The sequence below is a fragment of the Arthroderma uncinatum genome, assembly GCF_011692745.1.
Source record: "Arthroderma uncinatum strain CBS 119779 chromosome Unknown scaffold4, whole genome shotgun sequence".
NCBI classification, from domain to species: Eukaryota; Fungi; Ascomycota; class Eurotiomycetes; order Onygenales; family Arthrodermataceae; genus Arthroderma; species Arthroderma uncinatum.
Genome location: NW_022983866.1, coordinates 384,952 through 407,478, shown reverse-complemented (window position 1 = coordinate 407,478; position 22,527 = coordinate 384,952). Strand labels below are relative to the sequence as shown.

Here is a 22,527-nt window from a genome sequence, read left to right as displayed (position 1 = left end):
ACAGATCTGGCAAATTGATCTATACCTGGTTGATAGATCAATAACATATCATTGCGCGCATTCAAGGAAACCATTGCTAAAATATAACTCTCAAGGGGCATAGACAAATTCTATATATCCAGCTATCAACAACACACGATAGTAATACTGATCCCTTCAATCCTGAGTTATAACAGTTTATGATATCCATAACTTTGAATTGTGGGAATATTGAGACTGAGAAGACCAAAAAAAAGGTGATGGGGATAAGTTTTTTTTTTTATGCATGCATTCTCAAGAGTTTTTCACTTTCCACAACTCTCGCACCGTAAACCTTCTGCATGTACCCCAAAATATCTTCTTCCTTCAGATGCAGTGACGTCGTACAATCCTGGACAACAGTGGTCCATAAGCCTCTTTGGAATGCTGCCTTGGCTGTTGCGTCTATACAAATGTCCGCATACAGGCCCATGAGGACGACATGTTCAATCCCCTTTTCGGAAATATACTTTTCAAAGTCTGGGCTTTGGAATGCATCGAACTGTGCTTTCTTGTTGAATATAAGCTCACCAGGCTCCGGTGAAAGGGCAGGGGATAATTCTGCTCCCCAAGTTCCCTCCAGACAGAGGTCCTTGCGGTTTTGAACACAGTTTCGATGCCGCCAGCTTGCCCCCTGATATTGTGAATCCCCTAGATGCTGGATAAAGACCACTTCTTGCGCATGGGATCTGGAGAAAGCGAGGACTCGAAGAAGTGCATCTGTGATGCGGTTCATAGTTGCTGGGTTTCCTAGGGCAATGAAGTCGTTCTGGAAATCTATTACCACTACAGCTGTTGGCTTCCCCATAAAAGCTGCAGCGAGATCAGGCGCCTGATACATCCCTTCAGCCTCATTGACAACGAGGGAGGACGATTGCGAACATTCACTCGCAGCGGGCGAGCCGACACTAGGGCTGGGGAGAGTTTGAAGAAAGATGTCGATAAAGGCGGACGTGGTGAGATTTCCCCCTTGATCTGGTGTGACTGACTTGTTCTGCTGGAGTATATTCAAAACACCATCGACCTCTGCTTCAACGCCAGTGCATCCCCCGAAACGTTCAAGAATGGCCGCAGCCGCGCGTATTGTGGCAGAAGGGTTTACGATTCCCTTTCCTGTGATATCATCTGCCGAGCCGTGAGTGGTCTGATACTCGCTGAGCCGGTTCAATACTGGGTGCAAATAAACGTTCTCAGAGCAGGAGGTTTCTTGAACCCGCATGTTGAATTTCTCGAGGAAGATTGTTTGCATGATATCAGCATATTCATTACCCGCAACCATGAGGCAACGGCCTACGCCGAACGCGATCAAGTTCCTATTCATCGTATCTGGCTGTACAAACTCCACCTTGATACCGAATTCTTTCGTCCATTCCTTCGCCCAGGACAGCAATAATCCGTCAAACAAGTGGAATTTGTACACCAACAACAAGGATTTTATCCCTCCGAGATCGTCACCCCATTTTTCCCTTGCTCGCTCGAGAGAAAACGCTATGATATGCTGAAAAACTTCTTTGCGGAACTCGCATGTTCTCGACACCGAGTTCTGATCCTGATCAAGTTTATTCGTCCCAGTATAGAATCCTTGCGCTTGATCGCGGATGACCAAAAGAGATGACGTTCCGCGGTCGAAGCATTCAACCTTGACGGCCTCCAGTTGTTGGCGCACAGTGTACAGCGACTGCGCACTTATTGCCGTTCGAAATATGACTTTGAGGCCCCGACTTGCTTCTTGTTCGCAAAATTGTTGGTAGTGTGTTATGTCGTTTACGGTTTCGTCGCAGGTGTCAAGCGTCGCATTTTGGTTATTCTCCGCAAGAGGCAGAGAGTTATAGGAATGGTAGATTCTGTCTGAACGGACAAACTCGACCCTCAAAGAGTAACGAGATGCCAATTGCTGCGCAACATGCTCAAATGCTGCTGCGAGCTCTGGACCCGTTCCATGTCCAATGGCAACGCCAACGCGTAATGGACCCGTTCCATGCATCTTGGCAAAAATATTATGGAGTAGAAAGGTTTGGAGGGGGGTTGTCGACCGCTGTTTCTTGGGGGGTTCTTGGGTTGATTTTATCTCCGCTTGTCAACCAAACCCAACAATATACAATTCCTGAAGTGCGGTTCGAGAGCTAGCTGATATTTAAGCTATGTCAACGAAACAGGAGACGAGATTGAAAAAAATTGCAATCGACAGAAATGAAACAGTAGTATTTCAAGGGAACAAGCAGTCGCGACGTTTGGGACGAGGTCCGTGTTGCTACTGACCAGGTCAAGGCCGCAAGCTACTATATACCTTCGATGCCTCCCTCCTACCGCCATTTTTAGACACCAATTTTTTTTTATACTTCGATGGATCGTTTCCTTCTATGACAACCGAATGCACAATTTCCCTATCTAAATTGGCGCTGGAGCCCAACAACACATTAGCCCTTTTCTTACGGGATTTTAACTCTGTCCCTCTCGTTCTGCCTTCCAACTTGGAGCTTGTATGGATTTTCTATAAGCCAGACCTACTCCGTACGTAGTAGTATGGAGGTCTTAATACGGCGTGACAAGCTTCCTCCGCGATCTTTCCTTTCTTTTCTCACATCTCATTTCTTATTCCTGAGTCTTCCAGGGGTGAGACCTTAGGCTACATGAGATTCTATTTTAGTACTTCTCGCATATATGTATTTTTACTGGTTGTATGCACGGTCGGAATCAATCACCTAAGCTTTTTTGGCAGGATTCCCGATTCAAAAGGCAGACAATTGGCACCCATCTGCAGTCGTATATCGTGAAGTTTACGTTACGTACCCATAATGACGACTGTGGCGATCTCTCTTGGTATGGATAAATTCTCCTCCGCCTGACCATGCGTCCAGAGCAGATCTGATCTCGATACTGCATCCCGATGACCTTAGATGAGGAGACTTGATAAGGCGTTTTAGCATGCTGATTCCCTGACAGCCCCAGATCTATGTCTGTCTAATTCGTGGAGACTTAATCAACCGACATGAAACTTCTTTGCCTCGTATTCATCTCTTGACTTGAAGCGCCACCATCACTCTTATTCCTTCCAAATTATTCCCTGGCTCCGATGCTTGGATCAGGGTACAAAAGACCACTAACATTCCACCAAAAGTTGGTCTACTTTCTAGCACATCCAATGTCTGTCCTAGGATGGCCAGGAATAACAAAGAAGGGATCTTTATATATATTAAAATCCGCTTCCTACTATTCCGTGAATAGAAGGTCTCCAGCCCGGCGGCGGACATCAACCCCCCTGTACGTGACTAAGGCAGCATCCTGCATGGCAGGACTGAGGGCATCATCTGCGTCGTTAGCAGAGCAGATTCCTACTCTGTACGGACATGGACGCTTCACTCTCCAGCGATCCCCTTGATCGAGGATCATGCATATTTGTTTTTTGCCATAATATCGGCGTTGTCATATTGGAGAAAGGCCGGATATAGTTCAGTCCATCGTACTCCGTATTGGCCCATGTCAGCATTTTGCAGATATATTTACCCCACGATATATCTTCAGACACACAGGGATGGGGTCCAATTCCAACCACTCATCGCCCCAAGCAAGGGGCATTCCCAAGGCAAAAATCAAAATTATGGAAACGAACACCTCAAACCCGCAGAACTTGACAAGTTCCAACTCCTATCACGATGACGTGGTCTGGCTCTCAATCCATGTGATTCTCATTTTATTTTTTTAAACGTATAATTCTGGTCTACGAAATCTAAATAACTCGCTCGATTCCTGCAACCTTCACCCCGAATTATCCCTGCTCCCGTCACTGAAACTTGCTCGATACGAACATCCCCGAAGGTGCTAACTCTGGACCGATTGGATCACTCACGACGAAGCCGACTCTCACCGACCTTCGCTCGTATATACTTCCTTTGTGACAACCACTCCCGGAAACCAACTGGTTGGTGATTAAAGTTTTCCAGGTCTCCCCTGAGAATCACCCCCCAGGGCTAACATGGCTAGCCACACCTGATCTAACAAGCAAGAGGCGTTGGAGGTGGGATTACTTAACAGTGGTTCTTGATATGATGCATATGCCTGACCGCGTTGCATTATCAGCCCCCCACAGTCAAGGGAGTCATGTACGGAGAAAGGAAGCGAAGATGCCCGAGCACAACGACCGGCCTGCCTCTCCGCTCGGCAAGGAGGGGATAAAATTCTCCATACCGATTATGTGTGTCGGAACCGGCACACGCTTGATAAGCTTGTGCTAGTCTAAGGTTTTGCCGTTTCTGTGCGGGATGTACTATGTATAAACCTCGCGGAGGCGGAACATTTTTGCTATTTCTGAACCGTTACGGAGGAGCTTTGATTGAGTCAGATGTCGAACCTTCTCCTTCCTTTTTCTTTTCAATCTCGGTTTCGCAAGGTGGCGGTGTGTGTATACCAAAAGGCTATTCCTTTAGCCTGGGAGAGACGTTTCTTCTTATATTGACCTGGCAAGACTGTGTCTGCAGTGTGACCCCTGAGTTAAAAGAACGGCCAAGCTTTCTTTTACATATTCTTCCACTTGCTTCTCTGGTGCCCTTGTCCCTCAGAAAAAAAAAAGCTTTCCCCAGAGCGAGGTAATACAGACAAATGCCTCAAACTCCTCATATACCTCAAAACGATGTCAACTCCGGATTCCATTTAGCCGATGGGCGAGGGTACATGCTTGACCGTGGTTATTTCGCCTCTTCGAGGCTAAACTTCCAATTTTATCTCTGGAAAGAATCTTTACGTTTTAATTTGCACCCTTCCATCTCTATACCAATAGAAAGCGACTTGCGAATTGCAGACATTGCCACGGGGACCGGGCTATGGCTGTTTGACGTGGCACGCGAGCTGCCTGCATCGGCACAACTGGATGGCTTTGATATCAGCCTGGCAAATGCTCCCCAGAAGCAATGGTGGCCGCGAAATGTCACGATGCGGGAGTGGAACGTCTTCGATGACGTACCGGATGCCCTTGTTGGGAAATATGACATCGTCCATTTAAGGCTGTTGATCCTGGTGGTTGAAAATAGCGACCCAAGACCCATTATCCGAAAAGCCTTTAAGATGCTCAAGCCCGGCGGCTACATTCAATGGGATGACCTTAACTATCCCGACACATATGTTAGGAGACCATCGGTATCGTCATCTACGCAGAGAACAGCAGCCACCCCAGCATTCGACTCTCTGCGAGAATTTGTGTACTCCAATGGCCGCCACGACTGGGTCCTGGAGCTTCCTGAAATTCTAAGCAGCGAGGGATTTGAAAGTGCTAGACAGTACAACTACGTCGATAGACCGGACCTCGCAAAGGCCAATGGAGACCAACACCTGTTAACGATGGAAGAATTTGCAACTACCCTGGCGACTGCAGGCAATCACCAGGCCTCGGAGAAGATTTTTAACCTGATTGGGGAAGTTTATCAGGAATCACTGGCTGGCGTAGCTCTGTCTATGCCGCGGGTTGTGAGCATAGCTCGGAAACAAAGCAGGGAAACGCTGCGTGCTGTAATATAACTGAGGATATTGGTTTGATCCGATGAGTTCGCGTGTTATCTAGGAGTTTCCTGAATTTTAACTGTACCGCGCCAAGATTGGAGAAGGGGAGAGGAGTCAACACAACGGTATCTATAGCAAGGAAATGTATATAGCCATTTGCTAGTCTATCCTTCAACAGCCGTATGAATAGCCATTTATTGCCTGGAATCTGTGAGAATGCTTTAATAAGGGAAGTCCTTCACGGATCATGTATCTCAAGTTTGAGAAGCGAGACACAGGCCCCCAGCCAGCCAGTGTGACTCTAGGGGCTAGCTCGAAGCTGATTAATGCTCAACAATTGTATTTTCGATAGCAAACGGAGCGATATCCTTTCCTACACCTTTAGGTCGACCACAAAATTTGCATTGCGAGGATAGGCAGGATATAATTATTGGTTATGGACCCTAACACGAGCTATAACCTCATCTAGCTACTCCAGTACTCCTAGGTGAAATGATAAACGTATATAGTAATCCCTTAAATTTAGGTATAGTAATACCCTAGTAAATCAAGCTATCCAAATAAAAAAAAGAAGAGGCCAACAAGGCCTGATGACCCCTTGAGCTTAATCATAATTTACTGAACTAGATAGTTACCAAAAAGTAAGTATATTAATATCCTTAAACGCATCACAGAATCCAGAATGATCCCCACATTCAATTCCATAAATTACTCTGCGCTCGCCGAGTAATATACATACGAGAAAGATGACCCTAACATGGTCAGTATCTATCATTTAATATACTTATGACTTGCATTCTAATTTCACTCCACCCTCGAGTAGTTACTTATATTTATAAAAGAAGTTCTCTATAGGCTTCATAAGTTCATTGCATACCTCCTATACTAGTTCAAATATCATCCATGTAGTAAGGTTGATAGAAGAAGGGCTTGTGTCGTTGCACTGGCCCAATCTGATATTCGTTCTCCAGGCGAACACTGGCTCCGCGTTGACCGGAGACTGCGAGACTTGAATGGCAGCGCTGGCCAGCGTGACGTTAGGATTTAGCATCAATTGTATTTAGAAACTTACTTAGGTTTCGGGCGCTAAGATGGTAACCCAATAGTGTGTCCAGGGACGGATCGGGTAATTAGCCAATGATCTTTAGTTGCCGGCGGGATTACCCCTGGATCTCGAGACCAAACTAGCGCATCGAAAAAACGAGCTGTTGTGCTACACGACAGCGAGAAGAGACAGATCCGGCTCTAACAACAACGGGTGCTTCAGTAGGCGAATATGAATAAAGGCATATCGCCTGTTTGTATCTTTCTTTCTGGTTTGTATAATTTCCACTTCCAATTATATATCAGCCATGAAATTTATGTCGACTATGCTAGTCACCTCTCATCGTTTCCTCTCTCTCTCTCCCTGTCGCCTTTGGGTTTCTCCTCTTAGAGTCTTGCAAACCGTGCAACATGTTGATCCTCCTTCTTTATCCAGCTGATGGTTTACCTCCCTAGATTGCTATTTCTAGACCTTGACGTTTGCGTGTATCAGCCGAGTCCTGCTATGCATCCCGGAAAGCTTACCACAGTTTCTAGGATGCTTTATTGGCAGTGCTTTAGCAATTAAGTCTCTAGCAGATCCTGCTACTCAACTTAGAGTTTAATTCGGGCCGGGTTAGAGGTACAATAGAGTGCCTTTGCCATCTCCGTTGGTGATTTAGCAGCCCTAACCAGGTAACAGATCACCTAAAGTATCAATCCTCGATCTCGATACCCTTGCATTATTGCGTGTTCCTGATGCAACCATCAACCTATTATACGATGTCATTATTGAGTCACACGGGGAAAGCGAAGACCAGGTTATTGATAAATACCACGCCCAAACCTTGCTGCGCGGATGGTTACTGGATAATGTACCATGACGAACTGAGTCTTATGGCATGACTTCAGCCCTGTTTCCCCTCTCATTTTCGAGATGAAATAGAGGGTGTGACCCCCTTCGTGTTCACGAACGGTAGGAATGAGGACCAAAGATAGCTGGAACGGACATGGATACTAGGCAAACCCTGTACGGATAAGTTATCAGCGGTGAAAGTCGAATAAGAAAATGGGGTTCGCGCGTACTATCGTCAGGAAAAACATCGGGACCTGGAGGATATATATTTCCTCCCCAAGTAACCAGAAGGTCAAGTATTTTGGGTACAATTGAATCGTAAGAATGCATAAGGAACCAAGCTGGTGAAATCACTGTCCATGTTATATTTCGATGCAAGATCTACAAGAAGGCTAGGAATGTGGTCTCAAGGTCTCTATCTCTCTGTTCAGAGACACTTCGTAGATAGCTGGTTGTCGCTCGACCAATGTTAGTACCGTGTAGATTCCAAATGTTAGCAAGAATAAAAAACACCGTAACAAGGGAGAGCCTTATTACTTCCATTCTTATAGCTTCATCCTTATATTCTGCCAGCCGAGTCACCCTTAACTAGACACACGTCCAGGGCTTTAAAGTACTCGTAACCGCGTATGTTGGGTTACATGGGTGACTTGATGGGAGGAAGAATTAAAGTATTCCCTTAGTGCCAGTAGGATGGAACCTCAGCGGATGCTTCCGTCTTGGACTCTCTCCTGTTCTCTACCATTTCCTGGCCAACATCCGACTTCAGGCCATCACGGTAGTCGGTGTTTCTGTTGACGGTGAGCGGCTAGATGGGTTCAGCCGAAATCGTGGATTGTGCCGAGGAAGGACCAAATTATTGGACGTTTATCCGCGAAACACAGGTGACAGGTAACAACAATGCGGAACAGGAACAACAACTCAGCCACTTTTGCTGCCCGGTATCCCTGCAATATATCGGTGAAGACTTTAGATCTTTACGTCCCGCCACCCTGGGGAAAGCTGAAAGCTGGATGAACTTTGGCCTAGGACGACAATCTACGTGTTTTGGCTATCATGGAACACATTTCCTCGCTGTGCACGACGACGATGGAGTCGCTCTTCTCGGTGCCAGGACTGGTATGTGCGGGTGCCGCGTATCTTGCTGCGGTGCAGTTACTTCGCTTTCAAAGGATACGCAGCCTGGAGAAGCAGTATGGCTACAAGACGCGCGAGTCCTTTGCGAAGATGACGGATGATGAAGCGTGGGCGATCCAGCGGACGATGTTCATGCTGGAGTTCCCATTTTTCACGTTCAAGGCTCTGCAGTTTGCGTTATTCAAGGTATGCCTATCGAGTCTATTCTAGATGCCAGGCCAGGCAAGGCAAGGCCAGCTGGAGCGAGAATGGAAAGACTGACTCGGTGGAACGATAGACATACGGGATCCCTACTATTTCGAAACTACTGGTTCAGACGTCTGAACTGTCCAGCCCCGAGACATCTACGAAGCGGTACGCGGATACTAGTGTGCTGATTGACGAGTTCATGTCGAATCCGCCTTCCTCTGACCGGTCACATGAAGCTATTGCACGCATGAACTACCTGCACCATACCTACCGCAAGGCCGGCAAGGTCCTGGATGACGACATGCTATATACACTAAGCTTGTTTGCGCTCGAACCCACACGCTTCGTGAACCGGTATGACTGGCGTGAAGTTAGTGAGCTGGAGAGATGCGCGGTGGGGACGTTTTGGAAGAGCATAGGTGATTGCATGGAGATCAAGTATGACAAGCTGCCGTCTGCTGCAACGGGGTTCAGAGATGGGCTACATTGGCTGGAAGAGATTGAAGCGTGGAGCAGGAAGTATGAAATTGAGTACATGGTTCCGGATAAGCACAACCACCAGACGGCCAACGAAACTGTTGCATTGTTGCTTTACAACGCACCCTCCTTTATCCACCCTATTATGTGGAAGGGTGTTATTTTCCTGCTGGAAGACCGTCTCCGCGTTGCGATGATGTATGTAAAATGGCCCCACGCCCACGCACGCCCTTTTGATGACAACAGTGACAGAGTCTAGACCACTAACAATTATTAGGTACGAGCGGCCTGAGTGGATATATCGCTTCATATTCTCCAATATCCTCGTTGCTCGCCAGTTTGTCGCGCGCCACCTGATGCTCCCACGCCCTTACTGTCTACGGGTGACCCGCCATACGGAAGCCTTCGACGAGGCCGCTCCGCATAGTCTTCTAGTCTGGGACAACGCGCCCTACTATGTCAAGCCGACGCTCTGGAACCGCTGGGGCCCCGAAACCATGTATTCGCGCATGCTGGGCAGACCGGTTCCTGGCGACGACGGCGACAAGTACTTCCCCGGCGGATTCAACCCTCCAGACGTGGGACCGCAGCGGTTTCTGGGCAAGGGCAAAGAGTACCACGAGCAGACGAAGAAGAGGCTGCAGGTCGAGCGGACGGGCCAGTGTCCCTTTATCAAGTGATGACCTTACTATCAATACATAGCTCTTCTATATCAACTATATCATCTATATCTATATAGGTCTTTTATAGTGACAGCTACACGTGACTACCCCAGGTTCTCCGACCGCCCCTATCCGCCCCTTTCCCAGTGTTTCCATCGCAGGTACTTCCCGCCCAGGCGAAAACTGGCCTATACAGCAGGTACCTACTATGCTGGTCCAGGAAGAGAGAAAAGTGACCAGACTGCCCTGAGCGGAAGAGAAGAAGCGCTTGGCCGAGTTTCCCCGCTCCGGTTGGGGTCTATATAAGTTCCCCCTCCTCCTCCTGGCTTCACGATGGCAGACAGCTTTGTATTCCTTTAGAAGGCAGATACAGATAGTATATACGACTCCAATTCAGTCTACCACCGCCGTATAGACCGTCACCATGGCACAGCTAGCTACCTTCAAGCCTCCAACGGTTCAGAACGAGCCCAACGTCTGTCTCTTCCCCCTGCTTGCATGTATACGCTTACTGACACTGTACCTATAGAAACACTATGCTAAGGGCTCTCCGGACAGAGAGAAGCTTGCCAGCGCCCTAGAAGCGTTCAAGAAGAAAGCTCCCATCGAGGTTCCTGTCATGATCGGAGGAAAGGCGATCACGACCTCCAAGATACAGACGCAACAGAACCCGTCCGACCACGCTTCCAGCATTGCAAAGTATCACAGTGCCAGCGACGAGGACATCAAAGCTGCGATTGACAACGCATTGGAAGCTAAGAAGATGTGGGAGACCATGCCGTTCGCCGACAGGGCTTCGATCTTCTTGAAGGCTGCCGATCTAGTCAGCACCAAGTACCGGTACGAGCTCATGGCCGCTACTATGTTGGGTCAGGGGAAGAATGCGTGGCAGGCGGAGATTGATGCTGCTGCTGAGCTGTGTGACTTCTTGAGGTATGTCTATTTTCTTACATTACAGCTAGTAGTCTTGCTAATGTACGATATAGGTTCAATGTTCACTATGCATCTGAGCTGTATGCTCAGCAGCCCGTCCACAATGCTCCTGGGATCTGGAAGTAAGCACCCATATAGTGTCCTAATTATGACGCTTGTTCTAATCAACCTCTAGCCGCGTGGAATACCGACCACTAGAAGGCTTCGTCTACGCCATCTCCCCATTCAACTTCAGCGCCATTGGAGGCAACCTCCCCGCCGCCCCAGCCCTAATGGGCAACGTCGTCCTCTGGAAACCCTCCCCCTACGCCATGGCCTCCAACTTCCTCATCTACAGCGTCCTAGCCGAAGCCGGCCTGCCCCCAGGCGTTATCCAATTCGTCCCCGGCGACGCAGAACAAATCACCAGCCTCGTACTAGACAACAAGCATTTCTCCTCCCTACACTTCACCGGCAGCACCGCGGTCTTCCGCTCCATCTACGGCAAAATAGCCCAGGGCGTAGCAGACGGTAGATACCGCAGCTACCCGCGCATCGTGGGAGAGACAGGTGGTAAAAACTTCCATCTCCTCCACCGAAGCGCCGATACAGATAACGCTGCCATCCACACCGTTCGCGGCGCCTTTGAGTTCCAGGGCCAGAAATGCAGTGCCTGTTCACGCGCGTACGTTCCACAATCGAAATGGGACGCTTTCCGCACCAAACTGGTAGAAGAGACGGAGAAGCTGAAGATCGGCTCACCTGAAGATTTCACCAATTTCATCGGACCCGTCATCCACGAAGCGTCGTTTAAGAAGCTATCCAAGGTCATCGATGACGCCAAGGCGGATAAAGACCTCACTCTCCTCGCTGGTGGTAAATATGATGCTTCAAAGGGATACTTCATCCATCCTACCATATACTCTACCACCAACCCTGAGCATCCACTACTACACACCGAACTATTTGGGCCCGTGCTTGTTATCCTCATTTATCCTGACGGCGAAGATGCTCCTGATGCGTTTGAGAAGATCTGCAACACCATCGACAACACCGGTAGCTATGGATTGACTGGTGCCGTGTTTGCACAGGATCGCGAGGCGGTGCATTATGCCGAGAATGCGTTGAGGGGCACGGCAGGAAACTTCTATATCAACTGTAAATGTACGGGAGCGGTTGTTGGCCAGCAGCCGTTTGGAGGTGCGAGGGCGTCGGGAACGAATGATAAGGCGGGTAGTGCGGCGTTGATGGGTAGGTTTGTGAGTATGAGGTCTATCAAGGAGGAGTTTGTGCCCGCGGATACCGTGCTGTATCCGAGTAATGAGTAGGTAGGTAGGTAAAATAGTCGTTAGTTGCCCTACCAGACTGGCTAGAGGGCGTAATCAAATAGTATTTACCCCGTTTATACTCCTACAGGTCATAAAATATAATGGACGGCTTTGCTTTCAATGTTTAAATATAGGCGAGGTTAATATATAAGATGAAGAGTGACGATGATGTGATATGATATCAGGGAGCTGGATTTTGATTTCTTTCTCTTTCTCCTCTATGAGGATATAACATATATGCCAAGTATCTACCTAGGCAAAGAGAAGGTAAGGTGATGGGATACCTTGAATTAAATGTTTTTTTGTAATTTGATTCTCCGAAACAAAAGGAATTAAGAAAAAAAAATATTGGGGATAGAGGGGATATCAAACAACCAATTGATCATGTTTTTTTTATCACTTAGTGACTATTGTGAAATTGAATATTGGCTTGACTCGAACGGACACGCTGGTTTGGGGGGAATTATTAAGCAGACAAGACAAGGGAAGCGGAGGCGTAAGCGTAAGCATAAGCATAAGCTAGCACACGCGAGGCGCACGCTTGAAGGATAGTACATCTGCTGTGCGGGAGAAAAGGGGGGAGAGGGACGGGATATTTTTCAAAAGAGAAAAGCAAGGAGCGCGGATAAGTGATGCTTATGTGCTTCAGTTATACGGATAGCTTTGCATTTACTCTTCGCCCTCGAAGTGTTCCTCCTCAGCGTATTCTTCCTCACCGTCAGAGACGGAGGCGTCCTGGTACTGTTGATACTCGCTGACCAAATCGTTCATGTTGTTCTCGGCCTCAGTGAATTCCATCTCGTCCATACCCTCACCAGTGTACCAGAACAAGAAAGCCTTCTTGCGGAACATAGCAGTGAACTGGTCACCGATACGCTTGAAGAGTTCTTGGATGGAGGTGGAGTTTCCGACGAAGGTGGAGGACATTTGGAGACCACGTGGGGGGATGGAGCAGAGGGCGGTTTGGACGTTGTTGGGGATCCATTCAACGAAGTAGGCGGAGTTCTTGTTCTGGATGTTGCGCATCTGGTCCTCAACTTCCTTCATGGAGACCTTACCACGGCTATTGAACGTGTTAGTAAAATAGGGAACGCGGTTTGGATGAGATGATTGTAACTTACAAGATGGCAGAGCAGGTGAGGTAGCGACCGCTGCGGAAATCAGTGGCAGCCATCATGTTCTTGGGGTCGAACATCTGCTGGGTCAACTCTGGAACGGAGACGGCACGGAAAGAGTAGGCGTTGCGGCTGGTGAGGGGAGCGAATCCGACCATGAAGAAGTGAAGACGGGGGAATGGAACCATGTTGACAGCCAACTTGCGGAGGTCAGAGTTGAGCTGGCCTGGGAAACGCAGACTGGTGCTGACACCGGACATGACGGCGGAGACGAGATGGTTGAGGTCACCGTAGGATGGGTTGGTGAGCTTGAGGGTCTTCATGCAGATGTTGTACAAGGCCTAGGCATGTTAGAAGATATACCCAAATAGGAAAAGAATGACGAGCTTACCTCGTTGTCGATACAGAAGGTCTCGTCGGAGTGCTCAACGAGCTGGTGGATGGAGAGAGTGGCGTTGTATGGCTCGACAACGGTGTCGGAGACCATGGGGGATGGGACGACGGAGAAGGTAGCCATCATACGGTCTGGGAATTCTTCACGGATCTTGGAGATCAAGAGGGTACCCATACCGGCACCGGTACCACCACCGAGAGAGTGGGTGATCTGGAAACCCTGAAGGCAGTCACAGCCTTCGGCCTCACGGCGGACGACATCGATGACCTGGTCGACCAAGTTGGCACCCTCAGTGTAGTGGCCCTTGGCCCAGTTGTTTCCGGCACCGGACTGACCGAAGACGACGTTGTCGGGGCGGAAGAGCTGACCAAAAGGACCGGCACGGACGGCGTCAAGCGCGGCGGGCTCGAGATCAACGAGCACCGCACGCGGAACGTATTTTTTGCTAGAGGCCTTTGCCTCCAATGAGTTAGTATGCTGCCGAAGAAAAGGGTCTTGGTCGTGCCAACCTCATTGAAATAGACGTTCATGCGCTCCAATTGGAGGTCAGAAGATCCAGTGTAGCTAGAGTCTGTCAATAACTGAATCCTTCTACCATCAGTAGTATCACTCACTGTCCGGATCCGTCGAGACCATGCTCGCCAGCAATGGTTTGCCTATAGACTGTTAGTAACGACGAACACCCAATATCAGTTTCCTTGTCGATGCTTACCAGAAAGCGGCACCAATTTGGTTACCCTGAGGTCAAAAGCGTTAATTCAACGGGAATCTGCAAAACGAACCAGGGATCGATCAAAGCTTACACATTGGCCGGTTTGAAGGTGCACCTATACGACAACAACACGTTAGCTGGATCTGAATTCTGAAACTGGAGGCTCGTCGCTTCACGCTCGTGCCCGAGGACATGATCGTGTGGTGGCCCCCCCTTTCTTGGCCTGTGCAGAGCGTGTCGTGTTGGGCACCGAATGGAGGGGGAGGGAGGGTAGACTTACGATTTCACGCATGTTGGCGAGGTAGACGGTGTTCTGGGGTGATTGGGGTGGTGAAGAGTGTCGAGATGGGCGTTCAGGGAGAGTCGGAGGAGTTGAGGTTGAGGAAGAAGAAGAAGGAGAAGGAGAAGGAAGTTGACGTGGTGGGCGGTGTGCAAGGAGGCGCCCGATCGGGCATGGTCTTGTTTACCCTTAGCGCGGATCAGGGGTTGCTTACTAAGACAGACAATATACAGCGTGGAGAGAAGAGATATAGAGATATAGAAGAGATATATTATGATACATGCTACGGCTTAACGTCTAGTATCCTTCTCCTGCTCCAGCCAGGCTCCAAACTTGTCCAGACGCTGCGTGTCGTCGTCCTTGACCTCGGCCTCCCAGCCGGCCCCGTCGTCCTCCAGGGCCGCAGCCGCACTGGCACCGGACTTTTTAAACCGCACTTTACCCTCAATGATGTATGCTTCAACCTGGGTCCCGCCGAAGAAGCGGCCATTCATCATCTAGACAGGTCAGACATGTACGCACAAGACGGTGTATGGAGAACAAACCTGGACACAGGCCTGGGCAGATTCTGGGTTTGAGAAGCGGACTGTGGCGACGCCTGACTCCTCCTTGTCGTAGAGCACGACGTTGGTCACCTCGCCTAGCTTGGAGCACTCTTCTCGAATGTCCTCCTTGATGTCGAGGATGGCAGCAGGGTCCTCCTACATGATATACGTGTTAACGGTATAACGGCCGATACCGGGAGAAATAGCTACCTCGAGCTCCTTTAGCGTGAACATATGCTTCAGCGCCACGACCTTCCCTCCCCTGGACGACTGCTGGGCCTCAGCGCCGTCATCATCCCAATCCGTAAGCTTACTATATCCCGGATTAGCCACATCACACTCTACGCTCGACGATGCTCCTTACCTGTTTAGCTTCTGCGTCTTTCGCATAATCTTCATCTTATCTCGCATATTGACCTTTGCTGGGGCATCCTGCACGGCCTTGAAGGAGAAATCCGCAGGCTGCACCCGCATGTTTCCCTGTGCGCCCTTTTCGCCGAATCGAAAATCGGTGTCATCCAGCATCTGGATGGCGAGGTTGACGGACTCGGGACGGAAGTAAACTACCAGCGCGTCACCTTTGAACATGTCCTGGTCGTCTGTATACATCTTTATGCGTGGTTTGCCACTGTCGATTTCCTCCGCGATGACGCCGCACTTGCTGAACAGGGAGTTGATTTCGGACAGGGTAGCATCGAGAGGGATCGCGGTTACGTAGACGGCGGTGTTGACGCGGGGTTTCTTGGGTTTATGCGGGGGATGCGAGTCCTGGATCCGTAAGTAGGCTGGACTGATAACATGGCAACATGAGAGAGGGAGCTGACATCGTTGTTGTGTTTCCGCTTCTTCTTCTCCTGCATGGCCTTGAAATTCGCGGGCTCTTCCTCGTCGACGCCCTCTATCTTGTATGCCTCTCTCTGCTGTTCCATCAAGGACTCGTCCAGCTGTATCTCCGGTCAAGACAATGAGTTAGGACGCCCCACCGACTGAGTCACCATCGTGGCCTCTTTCAATGTCACTAAGCCATGAGCATGCCTACCGAGGGTATCCATCTCTTCAAAGCGTCATCATACGTGAATTCCTCGCCGTTGTCTGTCTCCAGGATGTATTTGTTGTCGAGCTTGGAGAAGGAGACGCGCGGGTCCGTGTCGAAGTCTTCTGGCTTGGGGAACGTCGACGGCGGCAGCTCGGTGTCTGACATGGTGGTCTTACTCTCGAGCTCGATATCAGTCTCAATATAAGTCTCAATATCAGCGCAATCGCAGTATCCAAGCCGATCGTGTCTTCGTGTTCGCTCTTTCATATCAAAATCGAGCTTGGGATGTTCAGTGGAGCACAGGCCAAGGGCCAGGTCACGTTGTAAGGTAAATACCGTATTAAAAATAATACACGTGCGTCCTCTTCGTATTTTTTCGTATTTTCTTTACCCCGCACTTTCTCGTCCAGCTCGTATCTTCCCAATTGGGATATTCTGACCTCTTCTCTCTTCTCTGCCTTTCTTCAACCCTCGATATCAGTCAACATCTCCCGTCCCCTTCGCCTCCAGCGCGAGGAACCAGGCGTGCGTGTCGGTGCAAATGTCGACCTGTCAGCTACTAGTGCGATGCTAAACTCGAAGTGGCCAATGGGCCCTCCACTCGCCCGCTCGCTACTCGCCAACTCTGCTGCAGCTTCATCTCCCATCCCTCCTATCCCGGCAGGCCAACTGCAAGCTAGCCAGTGTAAATACGCAGCGGTACCGCCACTAGGAGAACTAGCAGGGTTACTAGAGGTTCGCTAGAGAGGTCACTAGTACCAGGAAGCAGGGTCTAGTAAGAAGGGACAGGGGGACTATTCCAACAAGCACAGCTCAAGGTCAAGCCCCAGACCTCAAGCCTCAAGCCGCAAGCCGCCCAACCCGCCCGCCGGCCAGCGACGCCCGACGACGAGACTTCTTCAGGATGGATAGGGAGAGCCCTGGCCGTGATAGAGACCGTGATCCCAACGGCGAGTACTTCTACTCGCGCCATCATCCCTCTGGCTTCGCCCTCCCCGCTTCCACTCCGGCCGCCGTTGACGACCACGACCAGGCCATTCTCAGTCCAGGCCCGGGGCAAGGTGCAACTGCAACGGCAAGCTCCATTTCCAACCGTGAAGACAATTCACAGCTAAACCTCAACCTCCTTGCCCGAGTAGGCCCAACTACACCTGGCGTCGGTCCCAATCTCAACCTCATCAGACCGTCACCACATTACTCCCCTTCGCCAGCAGCTTCTCCATCCACGTATCCCTCATGGCCCGGCAGTGCTGCCGCCAGCCATTCTCTCGGAGGTAGCAGCAGCAGCAGCGGTGGTAGTGGTGGTACGGAAGCAGCCACGACAGCAATCACAGGCAGCACAGGCATAATGGGTGAAAGAGAGAACAGCAATCTTCCTATGCGCCCGCAGAGGCCCCTAGGACCTGCCAGAACCCCTTCGAACACTTACGCGCCCCCACGACGGCCTAATCAGTTTATCACCGCGCACTCGACCAGCCAACTCCCGCTCTCTTCAAAGCGGACACCCCGCCGTGACCGTGACCGAGACCCCAACGCGCAGTACCAAGCTCAGGAGAAGGCCTACGTCCAGAGAGTACGGCAGGGCCCCCCGCACGAGTGGTTCAATACTTCTCCTCAGATGTCATCGGCTTCGGCCGCGGCAGCCATGGATCTCGAGTCTGATGTGGGCGAGGAGTCGCCATCATCAGAGGCCCAGTTCGATAATGATACCTTTGATCCAGACCTGCGTATGGCTCTGGAAGAGGAAGACCTACAACCCACGTTTGAGGAACTGCAGGACCCTAGAGTACGAGAGAGGCTGGAGTGGCATTCCATGCTGGCCTCGGTACTCAAGGGCGATGTCGTGAGACAGGAAAAGCAACGTCTCATCGGTACCATGGAGCAGAAAAGTAAAGAGGTACTGGGCGGTGAGATCTGGATGGGCGTCAGAGCTCGTTCGTTCGGACGCACCGTCGCGACCCAGACTAGGATTATCGAGGAGGAGAGAAAAACCATTGGTCCCATGCTAGAAGATATTATCAACTTCAAGATCAAGGGCCAGGCAGAAATTGGGAAACCCCCTCTTCAACAGGTCGAGGATATCGTTGAGAAGATTGAAAAGGTTGAAAGCCTATTCGCCTCGCGTCGACAGCTCAAGCTCGCCAACTCCCGCGCAGCCTCGGAGGAGTTCTATCAATCTTGCGATGCCATCATCTCATGGCACAATACCACCAAGCTTATCAACACACAGCTCTCTATCTTACAGAAATGGGTAGGCAACGAAGAACTGGACTTCACAAAACCCATCGTCAACACCTCATACGCCTCGGAATTGTCTGATGAAGGATCGTTCCTCGATCGCATCATGAAAGAAGACGGCCTCAAGACACTACAAGGTGGCGACCAGATGCTTGATGGGGTAGGCAAAGTGATCAAAAAGGCCAAAAACACTCTCATCGATAACGCAGATTCCTTTGCCCAGCGTCACTTACCCCCGTACATCGAGGAACTACTCACCTTGATCAACTTCCCTTCTCGCCTCATCCAAGAAGTCACCCGCATCCGCCTCTCGTACGCCAAAAAGATGAAAGATCCAGGTCAACAGTCTCCTATCCTCCTGGACCAGATGATCGTCCAGTTCCAGATCCTTATGAAAGTAGCCACCGAAATCAAGCTCCGATACCTCATCATCTCAGACCCTGAGCCGGGCTGGGACCTTCCTCCATGTGTGGATGAGAACTTCGACATGGTCGTTTTAGATGCGTTGAAGTATTACTTCAAGCTACTCAATTGGAAACTCAGCGCGAACAAGAATACCTTCAAGGAGGCAGAAATATTAGAGCAGGAGTGGGATTTCTCGAACCAGATCGGGAGACAGCTTGACGGTGGCGATATCGAGGTTGCCGAACAGTTTAGTACCCTGACCGCTAAGGCTCTGCAGCGACTCATGCTGCATTTCGAACGTGAGCTCCTTACTAAGCCCCAAGAGGACGCCATGGAGAGCGAGAAACAATACAAAAATATCCTCGACTCCGTTCGGGTTCGACAGCGAAAACTCTTCCGCTTCTCTCGCTTCCTTCGCCAACGTTTCGAAAATGCCACTGAGTTCAATCTACGCAATGACAGTATAGATACCTTCACCGAAGCGCTGCTAGCATCAGGCCATTTCCTCGTTGTGTCTACGGACTCTGTGGGCCAGAAAGGTGTATCGCTTCTCGCTTCACCATCTCTGTTTGACCGTCCAAAGGACATCCAATCCATCCTTGGCACTTCATTCCTCGCCGAAGATGCCCCCGAAAATTTATCATACCCCTACATTCTCGTCATTCGGCCGGACAAGCCTTTCCAGTGGTCAGGGAAACGACTAGAGGTAGATTTACTCGAACATCCGACTGATGTACGCATGGGTAAACTCCGTCTAGTCGCTGATGGATCGCAAGAACGACTTCAAAATGCTCGTCTGGCACTTTCCAGGTCCACTGGACTAGAATTCGATGTCACTATCGAACAACGTGCGAACTTGGGACGTGTCAACGTCGAACTCAACAAGATCAAGAAAACGGCATTTAAATTGTCAAACACCATTATCGACAGTGTAGAGATCATCAGAAGCCAGGGCACAGATAGACAAAACCTCGAGCTCATCCAATCTTGTTTCGCATTCGCCACAGAATTCGGCAAACGATCATTAATGTACATGGATCCTAACCACCGATCGATGAACCATGGCAAACTTGTCAAGCTAGGTCTCGATTGGATCTCCTTCATCTGCGACGACTGTGATGCTGCAGATCGCAAGACCTTTAAATGGGCCGTGTCTGCCCTCGAGTTTGCCATGATCATTACTCATGGCCATTCTGTCATTGCCATGAGCGACGAGGAGTACGACCTGCTCCGTGTCAAGGTTGCCGGCTGCATGGCGTTGTTAATTTCCCATTTCGATATTATGGGTGCCAGATCCACTTTGGCTGCAAAGGCTGAAAAGCAACGCACGGATGCCACTGGAAGCTACAGGAATTTGGATTGCAGTGGTGTTGCAAGTGACGAAGTGGCGTTAGCACAGGTACGAGAGCAACGACTGCTGCATCTGTCCGATATAGAGGTTTTTAGGGCAGAGGAAGATTCCAAGCGACAACCGCTTGGAAAGGTGCTGGAAGGAGTCAACGAAGCCGACCGCTCGCTTACAGTGCTCTCCTCATCGGCTACAAACATCAACTTACGCTGGCAGCAAGGTCAATTTATTGGTGGCGGAACATCAGGATCCGTCTACGCCGCCATCGACCTGGATACCAGCTACCTGATGGCCGTCAAAGAAATTCGTCTCCAGGAACCGTCTGTCATCCCTGGCGCCGCTCAACAGATCAGAGACGAGATGGGTGTCCTCGAAGTCCTCGATCACCCCAATATTGTCTCGTATCACGGCATCGAAGTCCACCGGGACAAAGTCTACATCTTCATGGAATACTGTTCTGGTGGTTCTCTTGCCACCCTCCTCGAGCATGGCCGCATCGAAGACGAAACCGTCATCATGGTCTACACCCTCCAAATGCTCGAGGGTCTCGCCTACCTCCACCAAGCTGGCATCGTCCATCGCGATATCAAACCCGCCAACATCCTCCTCGACCATAACGGAGTCATCAAATACGTCGACTTCGGCGCCGCTATGGTCATTGCTAGACAAGGCAAGACCCTCGCTGCCATGGACCACTACAAGGATCCTGCAGTCGCCAACAAGGACCAACGCAAGAACCAGAAATCTGTCACCGGTACGCCAATGTATATGTCTCCCGAACTCGTAAGGGGAGAAACAAGCCACACCTCCTCCCGTCATGGGTCAATGGACATTTGGTCCTTAGGTTGTGTCATTCTCGAAATGGCAACGGGAATGCGACCCTGGGCTGGCGTTGATAATGAATGGGCGATAATGTACAAGATCGCACAAGGCAATCAACCCCATCTCCCGAGCAAAGGTGAACTATCCGATCTCGGAATTGACTTCATCAGACAATGTTTCGAACCAGATCCAGCCAAACGGCCAAGTGCCGCTGAACTATTACAACATGAATGGATGGTTTGCATTAGGAAGCAGGTTGTCGCTGAACCGCAAACTCCAAGCAGCGAGGGGAGCGCCTATACTCCTAGCCTAGTCGGCACCCGGCAGAACTCAAGCCAATTTTGAAAATGATGGAAACATGCATATATATAAAACAACCCAAAATGAGCAACCCGCTTGTTTGGTTGAAATTGGTATTGGTATTGGCTCTCATTGCGTTGGGCCGGAGTTAACGATTGGACCTACGCATTTTCCATTTTTATCATCTATGTTATATTTTCTACATATATACATATATATACGCTTTCTCTTCCAAGGACTGGGGGGAGTGTATATCTTTCTCTTTTCCATTCTCCTCCCTCTTTTGTAACTGGCGTTAAAGTGGGTGGGTGACTTCCTGTCCAACAGATTCTTATGACCGACTAGCTATATTCTATCATTACATATGCGCCTTTCTTAATGCATACCACCCTCGCCGTTAGCCATTTATCTCCACAGTTATATGTATGTTCTTTTCCAAATGAATACCCAGCCGGACTTCTGGAAAGTTTGGGAAGCTGTTCATTATATAGCACTCAATTACACAAAAAAATCTTTTTGAAATGATCCTCTGAAAGTATAGCCATGTTCAACCGCTATTAAAATAGAAGTATTGTGAAGCTGCCCTGATAGCTCATTTGACCACAGTGAGGCGGAACATGAAAGATATAAATATTTTCAATGCTATGCTCAGGAATCGAGATAAATTCAGGGGCAACAAGTCAGTCCTAAAAATAAGGGTATCAATCAGTATATGTTCACTAAATGGAGCTGATGCTTTCAGAATTTACCTCTGCGAGTAATCCTCCACTAACGGCACCCTCTGCGACATTGACAACCAAATGGATTGCAAGCTATAGTTGATAAGTTTCTGGTTAATCCTTGAACAAGGGTTTCATAAGCATGACTTGAGGAGGGAGCAAAATTACTTACCTCCTCTCCCACAGTCCGGATTTGCCTCGCTGCCATCCCTACATCTCTATTTGGCCAATATAAGCATTGAAGTATGACTTTGAAGGCATAATAAAAATTCTTAGTGAAGGTTTTCCAGTTTACTCACCCTGTTTCTGCCAGGGGGGCAGCACCCTTGAACCACCACCGGGTCGGCATGGGAATCAACGCCGAAAGCAGCCTTAGGCTGGCCAATTCTAGCAAGCGCCGTAACGAAAAGTAGCGCGACGGCCACAAATATATGCAGAACTGCCTTCATTATTGCGATTGGTGGAGATGTTATTTTGATATGAAGAGGAATTCAAGCTGAGTCGGGCTTTTTAAATTATGG

General features: G+C 49.5%; 6 protein-coding genes across 6 annotated transcripts; 4 read left to right on the top strand and 2 right to left on the bottom strand.

The window, feature by feature from the left end:
- Nucleotides 1-259: 259 nt before the first annotated feature.
- Nucleotides 260-2,002, bottom strand: GIQ15_05485 (isocitrate dehydrogenase family protein; the record flags this gene model as incomplete). The annotated part of the gene is made up of 1 exon (XM_033552902.1): nucleotides 260-2,002. The coding sequence occupies one exon, from the start codon at nucleotides 2,000-2,002 to the stop codon at nucleotides 260-262; it is 1,743 nt and encodes a 580-aa protein (XP_033404046.1).
- A 2,612-nt stretch (nucleotides 2,003-4,614) lies between these two features.
- On the top strand, nucleotides 4,615-5,526 carry GIQ15_05484 (uncharacterized protein; the record flags this gene model as incomplete). Its single annotated transcript, XM_033552901.1, has 1 exon — nucleotides 4,615-5,526. One exon carries the CDS (start codon nucleotides 4,615-4,617, stop codon nucleotides 5,524-5,526), a length of 912 nt encoding a protein of 303 aa, XP_033404045.1.
- Nucleotides 5,527-8,476: 2,950 nt separating this feature from the next.
- Nucleotides 8,477-9,870, top strand: GIQ15_05483 (uncharacterized protein; the record flags this gene model as incomplete). The annotated part of the gene is made up of 3 exons (XM_033552900.1): nucleotides 8,477-8,710; nucleotides 8,802-9,388; nucleotides 9,468-9,870. 3 exons carry the CDS (start codon nucleotides 8,477-8,479, stop codon nucleotides 9,868-9,870), a joined length of 1,224 nt encoding a protein of 407 aa, XP_033404044.1.
- A 406-nt stretch (nucleotides 9,871-10,276) lies between these two features.
- On the top strand, nucleotides 10,277-12,092 carry GIQ15_05482 (delta-1-pyrroline-5-carboxylate dehydrogenase PrnC; the record flags this gene model as incomplete). The annotated part of the gene is made up of 4 exons (XM_033552899.1): nucleotides 10,277-10,327; nucleotides 10,382-10,785; nucleotides 10,839-10,907; nucleotides 10,961-12,092. The coding sequence occupies 4 exons, from the start codon at nucleotides 10,277-10,279 to the stop codon at nucleotides 12,090-12,092; spliced, it is 1,656 nt and encodes a 551-aa protein (XP_033404043.1).
- A 2,035-nt stretch (nucleotides 12,093-14,127) lies between these two features.
- Nucleotides 14,128-16,339, bottom strand: GIQ15_05481 (uncharacterized protein; the record flags this gene model as incomplete). Its single annotated transcript, XM_033552898.1, has 11 exons — nucleotides 14,128-14,165; nucleotides 14,216-14,257; nucleotides 14,314-14,339; nucleotides 14,405-14,536; nucleotides 14,594-14,771; nucleotides 14,889-15,090; nucleotides 15,139-15,294; nucleotides 15,349-15,451; nucleotides 15,503-15,906; nucleotides 15,963-16,082; nucleotides 16,178-16,339. The coding sequence occupies 11 exons, from the start codon at nucleotides 16,337-16,339 to the stop codon at nucleotides 14,128-14,130; spliced, it is 1,563 nt and encodes a 520-aa protein (XP_033404042.1).
- Nucleotides 16,340-16,459: 120 nt separating this feature from the next.
- GIQ15_05480 (MAP kinase kinase kinase Czk3) lies at nucleotides 16,460-21,332 on the top strand (the record flags this gene model as incomplete). The annotated part of the gene is made up of 3 exons (XM_033552897.1): nucleotides 16,460-16,497; nucleotides 16,585-16,859; nucleotides 16,987-21,332. 3 exons carry the CDS (start codon nucleotides 16,460-16,462, stop codon nucleotides 21,330-21,332), a joined length of 4,659 nt encoding a protein of 1,552 aa, XP_033404041.1.
- Between the last annotated feature and the right edge of the window lie 1,195 nt (nucleotides 21,333-22,527).